The 13,760-nt window shown below is 45.0% G+C and overlaps 1 protein-coding gene across 1 annotated transcript in view; it reads right to left on the reverse strand.

Annotated features, from left to right (window-relative positions):
* Positions 1-13,753, reverse strand: part of MED20 (mediator complex subunit 20) — a 60,200-nt gene extending 46,447 nt beyond the window's left edge. The window contains exon 1 of the mRNA XM_077481386.1: positions 13,665-13,753. Coding sequence (XP_077337512.1) covers positions 13,665-13,678 — 14 coding nt within the window. The 5' untranslated portion in view covers positions 13,679-13,753. The remainder of the gene's footprint in view (positions 1-13,664) is intronic.
* Positions 13,754-13,760: the final 7 nt, after the last annotated feature.

The following is a 13,760-nucleotide window of genomic DNA, read 5'->3' on the forward strand; positions in this document are numbered from 1 at the left end:
AATACCGAAAATTTTGAAAAAAAAAATGTTTTTTTTTGTTTCAGTTTCAAAACTTTGTAAATAAGTATGTTTTCTCCTTCACTGATGGGCACTGATGGGGCTACACTGATGGGCACTGATAAGGTGGCACTGATGGGCACCAATGTGGCACCAATGAAGTGGCACTGATAGGCGGCACTGATAGGCGGCACTGATGGGCGACACGGATGGGCGACACGGATGGGCGACACGGATGGGCGACACGGACGGACACTGATAGGTGGCACAAATTGGCACTGATAGCTGGCACGGATGGGCGGCACGGATGGGCATGGATAGGCGGCACAGGTGGGCATGGATAGGCGGCACAGGTGGGCATAGATAGGTGGCACAGGTGGGCATAGATAGGCGGCACAGGTGGGCATAGATAGGCGGCACAGGTGGGCATGGGTAGGCGGCACAGGTGGGCACTCAGGCGGCACAGGTGGGCACTCAGGCGGCACAGGTGGGCACTCATAGGCGGCACAGGTGGGCACTCATAGGCGGCATCGGTGTTATAGTAATGGATGCCAATCAGTGCCAAACAATAATGCATGCCAATCAGTGATGCCCATTGTGGCCACTGATTGGCATCCATTATGGGCACTGATTGGCACCCATTGTGCTGACTGGCACCCTGGTGGTCTAGGGAGGATTATGGATTTTTATTACCTTTTCCCTGGTGGTCTAGTGGTGTCCCTGGTGGTCCAGTGTGGGCATCCTCGGGGGGGCTGTGCTGATAATCGATCAGCACAGACCCCCCCTGTCAGAGGAGCAGCCGATCGGCTCTCCTCTACTCGCGTCTGACAGACGCGAGTGAGGGAAAGCCGATCACCGGCTCTTCCCATTTACACTGTGATCAGCCGTGATTGGACACGGCTGATCACATGGTAAAGAGTCTCCGTCGGAGACTCTTTACCGAGATCGTAGTTGCCGGGTGTCAGACTGACACCCCGCAACAACGATCGCCGCGATGCGCGCCCCCGGGGGCGCGCAGCGGCTTATTATCCTAATCACGTCATATGACGTCGGGTTAGGATAATGAAACCACTTTGCCGCCGTCAATTTGTAATAGGGCGGGCGGCAAGTGGTTAAAAACTGCTTTAGTACAAGAAAAATGCACAATTTATTTTGCCTGCACAAATCACAAAAATATTAAACATGAATAAAGAGAATGTGGAATTTTTGCTAAATTTGAGAAAAAGCTGCTAGACCATCAGGTATAACCACTCCCATCATGATTGCGTTTTGCAGTAGTAGAAGTGATCATAAGATTGGGGGTGGGACTTGTTTCCTATATAGAAATTCAAGAAAAGGATTTTATGGCCAAAAGGTTAAACAGGTTTTCTTCATCGTTCATTAAAGTGATAGTAAAGGCTGTTTTTTTAAATAACAAACATGTTGTACTTGCCTGCTCTGTGCAGTGGATTTGCATAGAGCACCCCCGGTCCTTCTATTCTCTGGCCCATCCCTCCAGCCGAGTGCCCCCCCCATAGCAAGCAGCCAAGCTACTGCTCCGTCTGTCTAGTCAGACACAAAACGCAGCTCGGCCCCACCCTCGCTCTCTCTTCATTGGCTCACTGGCTGTGATTGACAGTAGCAGGAGCCAATGGTTCCCACTACCAATGAGGAGGCAGAGATTTCAGAGAGCCTCTACTCTCGTGCACATCGCTGGATCGAGATGGGGCTCAGGTTAATTATTAGGGGGGGTGCTGCACACAGAAGGATTTTACCTTCATGCATAGAATGCACAAAAGGTAAAAAACCTTGAGCCTTTACAACCACTTTAAAGCGTAATGTTCACCTTTATAGAAATTCTATGAGGTGAACTTACACTGGACCAACTCCCCATCCCTCCTGTTCCAGCTGTACCCCTGCTGGCACCAGGACATCGATTCACCGGTTTGGGGATTTGAAATCCCTGTGGCTTAATCTCCTATCACCACCGCTCAGTGTGTACGGACATACAGTTTTTTTTTTTTTTAAATAACAAACATGTTGTACTTGCCTGCTCTGTGCAGTGGATTTGCACACAGCAGCCCCGATCCTTCTCTTCTCAAGTTCCCCACAAGAGCTCCTGGCCCCTCCCTCCTGCCAAGTGCCCCATATAGCAAGCACCTTGCTATGGGGACTCCTGAGCCACTGCTCTGTCTGTTCATTCAGACACAAAAGACAGCTCGGCCCCACCCCTCGCTCTCTTCATTTGCTCACTGGCTGTAATTGATGGTTCCCACTGCTGTTTCAGCCAATGAGGAGGCAGGGACCTCAGAGAGGACCAAGATGGGGCTCAGGTAATTATTAGGGGAGCTGCTGCACACAGGTTTTTTACATTCATGCATAAAATGCACAAAGGTAAAAATCCTTGAGCCTTTACAGCCACTTTAAAGTATAAATTCACCTTTACAGAAAATCTGTAAAAGGTGAACTTACACTGGACTCCCTCTCTATCCACCCCATACCCGCTGTACCAGTGTTCCACAATCTGCCACTGCCAGGCACCAAGATGCCACTCCACCGGTCTGGGGGTTTGAAATCCTGTGACTTAATCACCTATTGGTACCTGTATGGACAAGAGGTATTCTAATAGGTCAGCGCCATCACATGTAGGGCGCTGACAAATCAGAATCAGTCTAGCCAGTACTGTCAGCACTGTGAGGAGAGGAGAGAAAGCCAGGAGGATTTCAAAAGCTCAGGTTATTGATCTAGTGGAGTCTGCCCTGACAGGAAAAGGTGAAACCTTCTCCTTTAGACGATAGACAGCCCATCATTCAAGCCTAAGCCACCTAGAAAATGTTGGAAAAAGAGGCAAGAGGCAGGTTGTCCATTAGGGGTACCACCAGGAATAAGGAAAAGAAGAGGTAGCTCAGTGATAGATTCAAACAGCTTGTACCACATGCAAACAATGTAAGGAAATCTCTTTGGGATGAACTGACACAGGACAGAAAGATAGAAGCACAATGTCCTGGTTAAGGAAAAAGAAAGAAATCACCTTATGGAGAAAGGACACTAGTCCTCAAGACAACCTTATCGCTATGTAGAACAAGTAAAGGTTGTCTACAAGAGGGCCACTAATGCAGAAATTCACCTCATAGAAAGCAATAAGGCAACCTTGTAGGCAAATGTTGACAAGGGAATATCTTTGAAGAGCCAACAGAACCAAACTGAGATCCCACAGGTAGACATAGGGGTGGAAATATAGAAGCTACACCCTATACAAAAGCCTTTACCAAACAATGAGATCTCATCTTTGTTAGTACTCAAGGCCAAATGTTGATCCAAACTGAATTGGAGAAAAGTCAGAATTTGTCTCACAGAGTCATTTCTGGAATGAAACGTCCTTTCCTCTCAAAAAGCTATATATTCTTTGCAGATGCCATAGTGGACGTTGCGAGCAGTGGATTTCCTGGATTTGAAGAGTGTAAGAACAGAGAAGCCCCAAACGGGTGTCTGAAGCAGGGTGGTATTATTGGGACAAAAAATCTGGGTGACTTGAAAAAGCCCGCTGGGAGTCTGCAAGGAGCACAATATGGTCTCAGTACAACTTCAGCGGAGCAAACGAGGAAGGAGGTTCAGAGGATGAAAAGCACCCCACAAAGTCACCAGAGCATCCACTGCTATAGATAGAGGATCCCTGGAACTTGAGATAAACCTGCTAAAAAGGAGTAGCCCATGAGGTGATGTACAGAAAAAAAAAAAAACGAGGTGCTGTAGCTAAGTGCTCATTTTCACCGTGGGGTCCCATACCCACAGTGATAGTAAGAACATTCCTGGGTAACCCCTCTCAAGGAGCATTTAACACCACAGGCTTTCCGCCTCCCTAAAGACAGAACTGTTCAAACCAAGAGGCACTGGGCCCCTCAGAATCCCCCACAGTAGGAAAGTACTACTAAATCTACCTAACGTGGTCAGCGCTTGATTCAGATTCCTTCCCACAAGCGAGATCTCTAAAGGACCCCTATCATACCAACGGGCATACTATATAGTCAGCCATGCCAGCCTGAAGTTCAGACTGATGGTGGAGCACCCCTACTGGACACTGATAAGAACAGATACTTGACACTTGATCTTGGCCAAAAGGCTGAGAAGCAGAAAAGTTAAAGTAGAACTAAAGACAAACACTTGTTTTCCCGATGACTCAAACCGTATTGCGAAATGCGTAGAGGCTGGTGGGAAATGTATGTTCTTGTCACTTCCAGTGTAACGAAAGTGAGGCTTGGAACGCATGCCGCTGTGAGGAGACACAGGGATAGAGTGGTAGATCGAGAACCCCCTCCCCATATACACGGCTGGATCAGCTTGGTGTCGGCTTAGCAGCACTATAACATGCGAGTTTAACTGTGTGTTTTTTAACTTAAAATAAAATAGTTATATACTACACTATGATGGCTATCCATTTATCCTTATGAGAACTAATAGGGCAAGAGGCATTGGTATATTGCTTGGGAAAGCGCCTGCTGGACCCATCAAAAACAGAGTGGTTATCCTAAATAAATGAACCAAAGGTGCATATTTTGATATATCTGGGGAATGCCCATTGCACTAGGTGGTGGTGAAGTCACGCTAAGTGGTGGAAGTAGAAGCACTAATTATTGAGACGGAACAACATTATTGCATAGGAGTGATCACCCACTGAGGACATTCATTGTACTGTGGTGTACACATATATGTTTAGGATATTTGTTGTACTGTGTTGCACACATATATGTTGATAATTTGAGATTTAATGGATAGAGAGTAATATTGGCACATCATTTCTTTTGGTTTATAATTATACAGTGCCTTGCGAAAGTATTCGGCCCCCTTGAACTTTTCAACCTTTTGCCACATTTCAGGCTTCAAACATAAAGATATAAAATTTTAATTTTTTGTGAAGAATCACCAACAAGTGGGACACAATTGTGAAGTGGAACGAAATCTATTGGATAATTTAAACTTTTCAGTGCAGCAAACTCACTCCAGAAGTTCAGCGAGGATCTCTGAATGATCCAATGTTGTCCTAAATGACTGATGGTGATAAATAGAATCCACCTGTGTGTAATCAAGTCTCTGTATAAATGCACCTGCTCTGTGATAGTCTCAGGGTTCTGTTGAAAGCGCAGAGTGCATCATGAAGACCAAGGAACACACCAGGCAGGTCCGTAATACTGTTGTGGAGAAGTTTAAAGCCGGATTTGGATACAAAAAGATTTCCCAAGCTTTAAACATCCCAAGGAGCACTGTGCAAGCGATCATTTTGAAATGGAAGGAGTATCAGACCACTGCAAATCTACCAAGACCTGGCCGTCCCTCTAAACTTTCAGCTCAGACAAGGAGAAGACTGATCAGAGATGCAGCCAAGAGGCCCATGATCACTCTGGATGAACTGCAGAGAACTACAGCTGAGGTGGGAGAGTCTGTCCATAGGACAACAATCAGTCGTACACTGCACAAATCTGGCCTTTATGGAAGAGTGGCAAGAAGAAAGCCATTTCTCAAAGATATCCATAAAAAGTCTTGTCTAAAGTTTGCCACAAGCCATCTGGGAGACACACCAAACATGTGGAAGAAGGTGCTCTGGTCAGATGAAACCAAAATCGAACTTGTTGCCCACAATGCAAAACGATATGTTTGGCGTAAAAGCAACACAGCTCATCACCCTCAACACACCATCCCCACTGTCAAACATGGTGGTGGCAGCATCATGGTTTGGGCCTGCTTTTCTTCAGCAGGGACAGGGAAGATGGTTAAAATTGAGGGGAAGATGGATGCAGCTGTTGGAGTCTGCAAAAGACCTGAAACTGGGACGGAGATTTATCTTCCAACAAGACAATGATCCCAAACATACAGCAAAATCTACAAAGGAATGGTTCACAAATAAACCTATCCAGGTGTTACAATGGCCAAGTCCAGACCTGAATCCAATCGAGAATCTGTGGAAAGAGCTGAAAACTGCTGTTCACAAACGCTCTCCATCCAACCTCACTGAGCTCGAGCTGTTTTGCAAGGAAGAATGGGCAAGAATTTCAGTCTCTCGATGTGCAAAACTGATAGAGACATACCCCAAGCGACTTGCAGCTGTAATCGAAGCAAAAGGTGGCTCTACAAAGTATTAACGCAAGGGGGCCGAATAATTTTTCACGCCCCACTTTTCATTTTTTTATTAGTTAAAAAAGTTTCAAAAATCCAATAGATTTCGTTCCAATTCACAATTGTGTCCCACTTGTTGGTGATTATTCACAAAAAATATAAATTTTATATCTTTATGTTTGAAGCCTGAAATGTGGCAAAAGGTTGAAAAGTTCAAGGGGGCCGAATACTTTCGCAAGGCACTGATATATATATATATATATATATATATATATATATATATATATATATATATATATATATATATATAGATAGATATATTTCTATTTATTTATTTTTTGATATTTGGCACTTGCACTTTTTTAATGATTAGCTGCTGGCAATATCGCTAGGTATTCTCAGCAGTGGTATTGGTATCATAAAGGATCATGATGTGAGATGTCTGCCTCAACCCCTGCAACATCTCCAAGATATACCCCTTCCTAAACATTGCCACCACAAAGCTTCTAATCCACTCCCTGGTCATCTCTCACCTCGACTATTGCAACTCACTCCTCATTGGCTTAGCTCTAAATAGGCTATCCATCATGAACGCTGCTGCCAGGCTCATCCACCTTACAAACTGCTCAGCGCCTGCTATGACCCTCTGCCAATCGCTCCATTGGCTGCGACTCAACCAACTAACTCAATTCAAGATACTCACAATAACTTACAAAGCCATCCACAACCTGGCCCCCAGCTACATCTCTAACTAGTATCAAAATACCAACCTAATCGTTCTCTTCGCTCCTCCCAAGACCTCCTGCTCTCTAACTCCCTTGTCAGCTCGTCCCATACTCACCGTCGGGACTTCTCTAGAGTCTCTCCCATCCTCTGGAATTCTCTACGCCAATCTCTCCAAATTTCTCCTACTTTGTTCACTTTCCGACGATCCCTGAAAACTCATCTCTTCAGAGAAGCCTATCTGGCCCCCACCTAACAACTGCACATTTATTTTCTCCATCAGCACATCCCTCCAGTTATCTCTTGACCTTCCCTCTTAGATTGTAAGCTCTAAAGGAGCAGGGCCCTCTGATTCCTACTGTATTAAAGCAACAGCATTACAATTCCACAGAACAACAGTACACAACCATGACATAACATTCAATATGAGCCAAGTGAATCACATGGTTAACAAGACTTGTCTGTAGAAATACATGTGTGGTAGTATCATTCAATAATATGATGTTATATTGCAGGTAGACATTAAGATTTTAGCCAAGGTACTTGCTGCTCGATTGAATGGCGTGATCCTTACCCTGATTCAGGCTGATCAAGCGGGATTCATGCCGGGTCGGAATACGTCGTTCAATCTACACAGGCTATATATTAATCTACAGGTTACACATGAGGAAGTGGGTGAGCGGGTGGTGGTGTCGCTCGACACAGCCAAGGCATTCGACTCAGTGGAGTGGGGGTACCTTTGGAGGTGCCTGGAGGGTTATGGCTTTGGACCCAAATTTTTTAGGTGGGTGAAGCTGCTGTACCAACACCCAACAGCCAAGGTGGTGGCAAATGGATGGTCCTCCTAGGCGTTTGGCCTCCGTAGGGGTACCAGGCAGGGGTGCCCACTATCCCCACTACTTTATGCTTTGGCTGCAGAACCCTTGGCGGTGTCGATCCGTGCAGACCCTGAGATCAGGGGACTGACGGTGGGTCATCTGATGGAAAAAAATCAGTCTATATGCAGATGACACGCTGCTATACCTAGCGGACTCTGGCCCCTCCCTCGCAAAAGCCTTACGCATGATTGAGTGGTTTGGTAGCTTTTCCGGTCTTCGCATAAACTGGGGAAAATCCCAAATCTTACCCATTGACAGTTTTCCACCGTCAGAATCTCAGGCCGGCCTGCCTCTTCAGCAGGTTGGAACTATTAAGTATCTGGGTGTATATGTCTCTAGGAATCCGGCAGATTATATAGCGTTAAATATAGAACCTTTATTCTCCCTAGTTCGCACTAAAATTCAAGCCTGGTCTCGTCTCCCCCTTGGGGTTTGGGGGGGCGCATTAATTTGATTAAAATGGTTTTATTACCTAAACTACTATATATGCTGTGGCACACCCTGGTATACTTACCGCTAAAATATTTTAAATCCCTTGAAAGTCTTCTTAGGCCCTTTGTATGGGGGAATAATAGGCACAAGCTTGCATGGCAGGCTCTGAAAAGCCCGACAGATATGGGTGGTACAGCCCTTCCCGATCTAAAATCACTGTTATGTTGCCTCACAATTGTCCCAACTCTTTCATGTGGACAAGACTGATAAACAACGCTTTCTTACCCTTCTCTGCCCCCCTTGGGCGCAAATTGCTGATGATCCGATAGCTGCTATTTCGATAGGAGTCGGGGGCTCGACACTAGGACCAGGTGAACACTCCATGCTTTTTCACTACAGGAGAATTTGGGAACTAGCGTTAACTAAATTGAATGTAATGTCACCAAATGACTATACCCCACTTTGGCATAACAAACAATTACCAGAACTTCAAAAAATCCAGGGTGTTAAGTTATGGATCTCAAGGGGAATATACTACATGCATCACCTGTTTCACGGTGGAACTGTTAAAATGTTCCAAACACTGCAGGAGGAATTTGGTGTTCCAGGCAATATGCTATTTCAGTACCTTCAGGTTCAGCACACACTTAGGGCACAGTTTCCGCAGTCACCGCCACAGCCTGCTCCCAACCCTATTATTGCAATAGTGAAGGATACAGACTCCAAAAAGCTTATTTCATGCTTCTATGGTATGCTCACGGCCCCTGTCTTGGCGAGACTAGCGTATGCTTTAAAGTCTCGTTGGGAGGGCAATGTAGGTGAGCTGACAGATGAGGAATGGGAGGAGGCTCTGGAAACGTGCAAGATGGTGTCCCCCAGGCTCCAGGATAGGCTTTCTCAAATTTACATAGTTCATAGAGCATACCTTACCCCCCTCAGGACCGCCAAATATAATACAAATCAGTCTGTGCTATGCCCGGTATGTACCCTTGAGACGGGGACTTTTTTCCACCTTATCTGGTCTTGCCCCAAACTCCAGGAACTTTGGAAACAAATAGTATCCTTTCTACACGATGTCATGGGTTCACCCTTGGCTCTCGACCCCAAACCCTGTCTCCTAGGGATATTTCCCGAAGTACTGGATAAATTTACCAAAACTTTCCTACAGGAAACCTTGTTTTCTGCTAGAAAAGTGATAGCTAGACAATGGATGAGACCCCTTCCACCCAAGGTAGAAGATTGTAAACGGGAAGTTAATCTAACACTCCCATATAAAAAAATGTATATATAAAAATAGGGGATGCCCAGCTAAATACAATAAAATCTAGGATAAGTGGTTGCAAGAGGCTGGCACGTGTAATTAGGAACTTTGGAGTACTGTTGAAATGGATGACATGTCTGTGATGTAACTTTGCTCAGCTACGATACCTATTGTCTATTGCGTTGAAGAAATATTTTTTTATGAACTGTTATGGCTATGATGCAGCACTTTTTGAATGTTCGGTGCTTTCTACTGTGGTTGTAATCTCTGCAATACTGTTCAATAAACAACACCTGTTTAACTTAAAAAATAATATGATGTTATACTGTGAACATCAGCGAGCAATGCCCCTTTTCAGTTTTCTATCATTTCTTAAAACCAAGTAGAGCCCTGGTTAAGTCCAGGAGGTAGAAAGCAAAAAGAAGGTAGCAATAGAAGATGGGAAGACAGGAAGAGAAAAAAAAACACACACACACAAGAAGAAGGATGGGAGGGGGTTTAGGGCTGCCCCTTATGGCATGTTGGAAGAGCTCTCTGGGGCAGGTCAGGGGAGAAACTACTGCTGAGAGACTAGGGGGGACTGTTCTTTGGAAATTAAATAAGGGGTCCATACTTTCCAATATTTCTCATCTTGCCCTTTCAGCACCATGGTAAGGTTCTCCGTTTGTTGAATTGTTATCCTGATTAGCCAGTGTGTTCTGGTTGGGGGGGTGGTACTCTTCCACATTGCCGGGATACATGCCTTCGCAGCAGTTAAGAGATGTTTTCAGAGTGAGGGTTTGTATTTTTTAATGGATAGAGGGGTATCATGTAATAAGAAAGCTGACAGATTTTCTCCAAGAGACACACCAGTGATTGTTTTGACTGATTCGGCTACCATTGTCCAAAATTCTTTCAACTTTTTTGCACTCCCAGAATATATGAAAAAGGGTGCCCTCAGATTGGGGACAGCATCAGCAAGCATTTGATACTTACGGGAACACCCGATGCAGTACTGCTGGTGTTCTGTACCATCTAGTAAGGAGTTTAAACCCCCCTTCTTGATACCTATTCACCAGAGATGCCCTTTGAACAAAAAGTAAAATGCTGTGCTCCTGAGCTTGAGAAAAAGTGACCGAGATATTTTTCCCATAATTGTAAGAAAGAGTTCTTGTGGCGCTTCCAGTCTGAGGCTCCATGCACACTGGAGCTCATAAACTGCAGTTTATTGGAGTTTGGGCGTTTTTTTTAAAAGCCCATAAACTCCACTCTATGTTAGCCCATGTGTCCATACACACATGGATGTTTTTAGCTTTAATGAGCAGTGGATTTTATGGGCTTTCTTCTGAACGCTAGAAATTTGCGCTCAAAGTGCAGTTTTTCACCGCCAAAAAACGACAAACGCCGATAAATGCGCATAAACGCTCATTAACACGTGCTAATTAGTGTTCGGCGTTCTATTTTTTCAATGCATTGTGGGAGTTTGCAATGCACTGTGGGATTTTTGGAGTTTCCTCTGTGTATTTTTATTAAAAACGCCCATACACGCTAACGCTCATAAACGCTAGTACAAAACGCTGTTAAAAGCAGGTTTTTCAACCAGTGTTTTCTGTCAGCAATCTGGCGTCCAGAAAAAGCTTTTTTGAGCTTCAGTGTGCATGGAGCCTAATAAGTGAAGTATAAAATTGTGATAAAGAGTGTCGCAGTGGTTCGTCTGTTAAGCAGATATGTTTAAACGAAGATAGTGAGCGTATTACCGCATAAGCCGCCGCCAAAGATATGCATAAACCTGTGCACTGCTAAAAAAGTCAAAGTCTGGCGAGAAATTGCTTTCGATCTCTCTGATCATCAAATGGTTATCAATCAAAATATGCAAGAGCCTGAGACAGCCCTGCTGTATCAAGGCATCAAAGTGAGGATCCGTGACATCCGGCTGAAAAGCTGGTGTTCCCAAGACTGGGGCTAAAGGACTCGGGTGGAGCGAGATAGTGGTGGTTTTGAATACTGTTTTCAGTATTCGTAAAGTGGCGTGCCAACAGTTGGGTGCAATTTGACGTATATCCGCATCTGATAGCCATGGAAGTCATTTCAAGGGCAGGGCAAACGCCACCTTCTCTGTGTGGACCCATGGCTTCTTGTTTTGGAGCACACACCAGTCGACTACTCTTGCTAAATGTGAGGCTTTGTCATATTTGAATGGGTCGGGAAATCCAAGTGGCCAAAAGTTTTGAGAATGACACAAATATTAATTTTCACAAAGTCTGCTGCCTCCGTTTTTATGATGCCAATTTGCATATACTCCAGAATGTTATGAAAAGTGATTAGATGAATTGCAAAGTCCCTCTTTGCCAAGAAAATGAACTTAATCCCAAAAAAATTTCCACTGCATTTCAGCCCTGCCACAAAAGAGGACCAGCTGACATCATGTCAGTGATTCTCTCGTTAACACTGGTGTCAGTGTTCACAAGGACAAGGCTGGAAATCACTCTGTAAATGGTGATTAAGTTAGAATAACAGACTGGAAGCATTAAAAAGGAAGGTGTTGCTTAAAATCATGTAACCATGGTAACCTGCAAGGAAACACATGCAGTCATTGTTGCTTTGCACAAAAAGGGATTCGCAGGCAAGGATATTGCTGCTACTAAGATTGCACCTAAATCAACCATTTTTCGGATCATCAAGAAATTCAAGGAGAGAGGTTTAATTGTTGTGAAGAAGGCTTCAGGGTGCCCAAGAATGTCCAGTTAGCGCCAGGACCATCTCCTACAGTTGATTCAGATGCGGGATGGAGGCACCACCAGTGCAGAGCTTGCTCAGGAATGGCAGTAAGCAAGTGTGAGGGTATCTGCATGCACAGTGAGGTGAAAACCTTTTGGAGGCCGGCCTGGTGTCAAGAAGGGCAGCAAAGAAGCCACTTCTCCCCAGAAAAAAACATCAAGGACAAACTGATATTCTGTAAAAGGTACAGGGATTGGACTGCTGAGGACTGGGGTAAAGTCATTTTCGCTGATGAATTCCCTTTCCGATTGTTTGGGGTATCCAGAAAAAAACCTTGTTCAGAGAAGAAAAGGTGAGCACTACCATCAGTCCTGTGCCATGCCAACATTATTTGGGGTTGCTTCTCAGCCAAGGGAGTGGGCTCATTCACAATTTTTAAGAACACAGCCATGAATAAAGAATGGTACAAAAACATCCTCTGAGAGCAACTTCTCCCAACCATCCAAGAACAGTTTAGTGATGAACGATGCCTTTTCCAGCATGATGGAGCACCTTGTCATAAGGCAAAAGTGATAAGTGGCTTGGGGAACAAAACATCGAAATTTTGGGGCCATGGCCAGGAAACTTCCCAGACCTTAATCCCATTGAGAACTTGTGGTCAATCAAGAGGCGGGTGAAAGAAAACCCCACAAATTCTGATGAACTCCAAGCATTGATTAAGCAAGAATGGGCTGCAGTCAGGATGTGGCCCAGAAGTTGACAGCATGCCAGGGTGAATTGCAGAGGTCTTGAAAAAGAAGGGCTAACGCTGCAAATATTGACTCTTTGCATAAACTTAAAGTGGGAGTCCGCCGTTTTTTTTTTTTTTTAAAGCCAGCAGCTACAAATACTGCAGCTGCTGACTTTTAAAATAGTGACACTTACCCGCCCAGCGCGCCAGCGATGTCGGCACCCGAAGCCGATCTCTCGATCGTCTCTCGGGTGCTGCCGCCACCATCTTGGGTATGGGAATCAGGAAGTGGAGCCTTTCGGCTTCATTTCCCGGTTCCCTACTGCGCATGCGTGAGTCGTGCTGCGCAATAAGGATGGTCCCCACTGCCTCTGGGATCCGTGTGTTTCCCAGCAGGCAGCGGGGGACTTTCGGAAAGGGGCGTAGATTCTGTGGAAAGGGCCGTACCTTCTGCAGAATCTACGCCGGAAGTGGGTGCAGATACCTGTACTGTACAGGTACCTGCACCCCCCTCCCCCCTGAAAGGTGCCAATTGTGGCGCCGGAGGGGGGGAGGATTCCAATGAGCGGAAGGTCCACTTTAGGGTGGACCTCCGCTTTAATGTTATTGTGAAAAAAAGCCTTTGACACTTCTGAAATGCTTGTAATTATATTTCAGTATACCATAACATCTGACAAAAATTATCTAAAAACACGCCTATACAATTGAATCAGTGTCTCTCCAATTGCACTACAGAGTCAAATGAGATTTTATGGTCAACAAAAGCGTTCCAGTTATCATTGATTACAAGTAGATTATGTAAATGAAGAAGCATCCATAGCAGATAACCCGAAGCACAAATACCTTATAATTCACTCACCATGTTACCCCCATGTTAATCTCTCTAGCAGGCGCCTAGCAACGTCGTACGTCGCATATGCACTAACGTAATGAACATAAACAAGAACCACTAGAA

The sequence above is a fragment of the Lithobates pipiens genome, unplaced genomic scaffold, assembly GCF_037356315.1.
Source record: "Lithobates pipiens isolate NorthernLeopardFrog02 unplaced genomic scaffold, aLitPip1_a1.2 Scaffold_16, whole genome shotgun sequence".
Taxonomy (NCBI): Eukaryota; Metazoa; Chordata; class Amphibia; order Anura; family Ranidae; genus Lithobates; species Lithobates pipiens.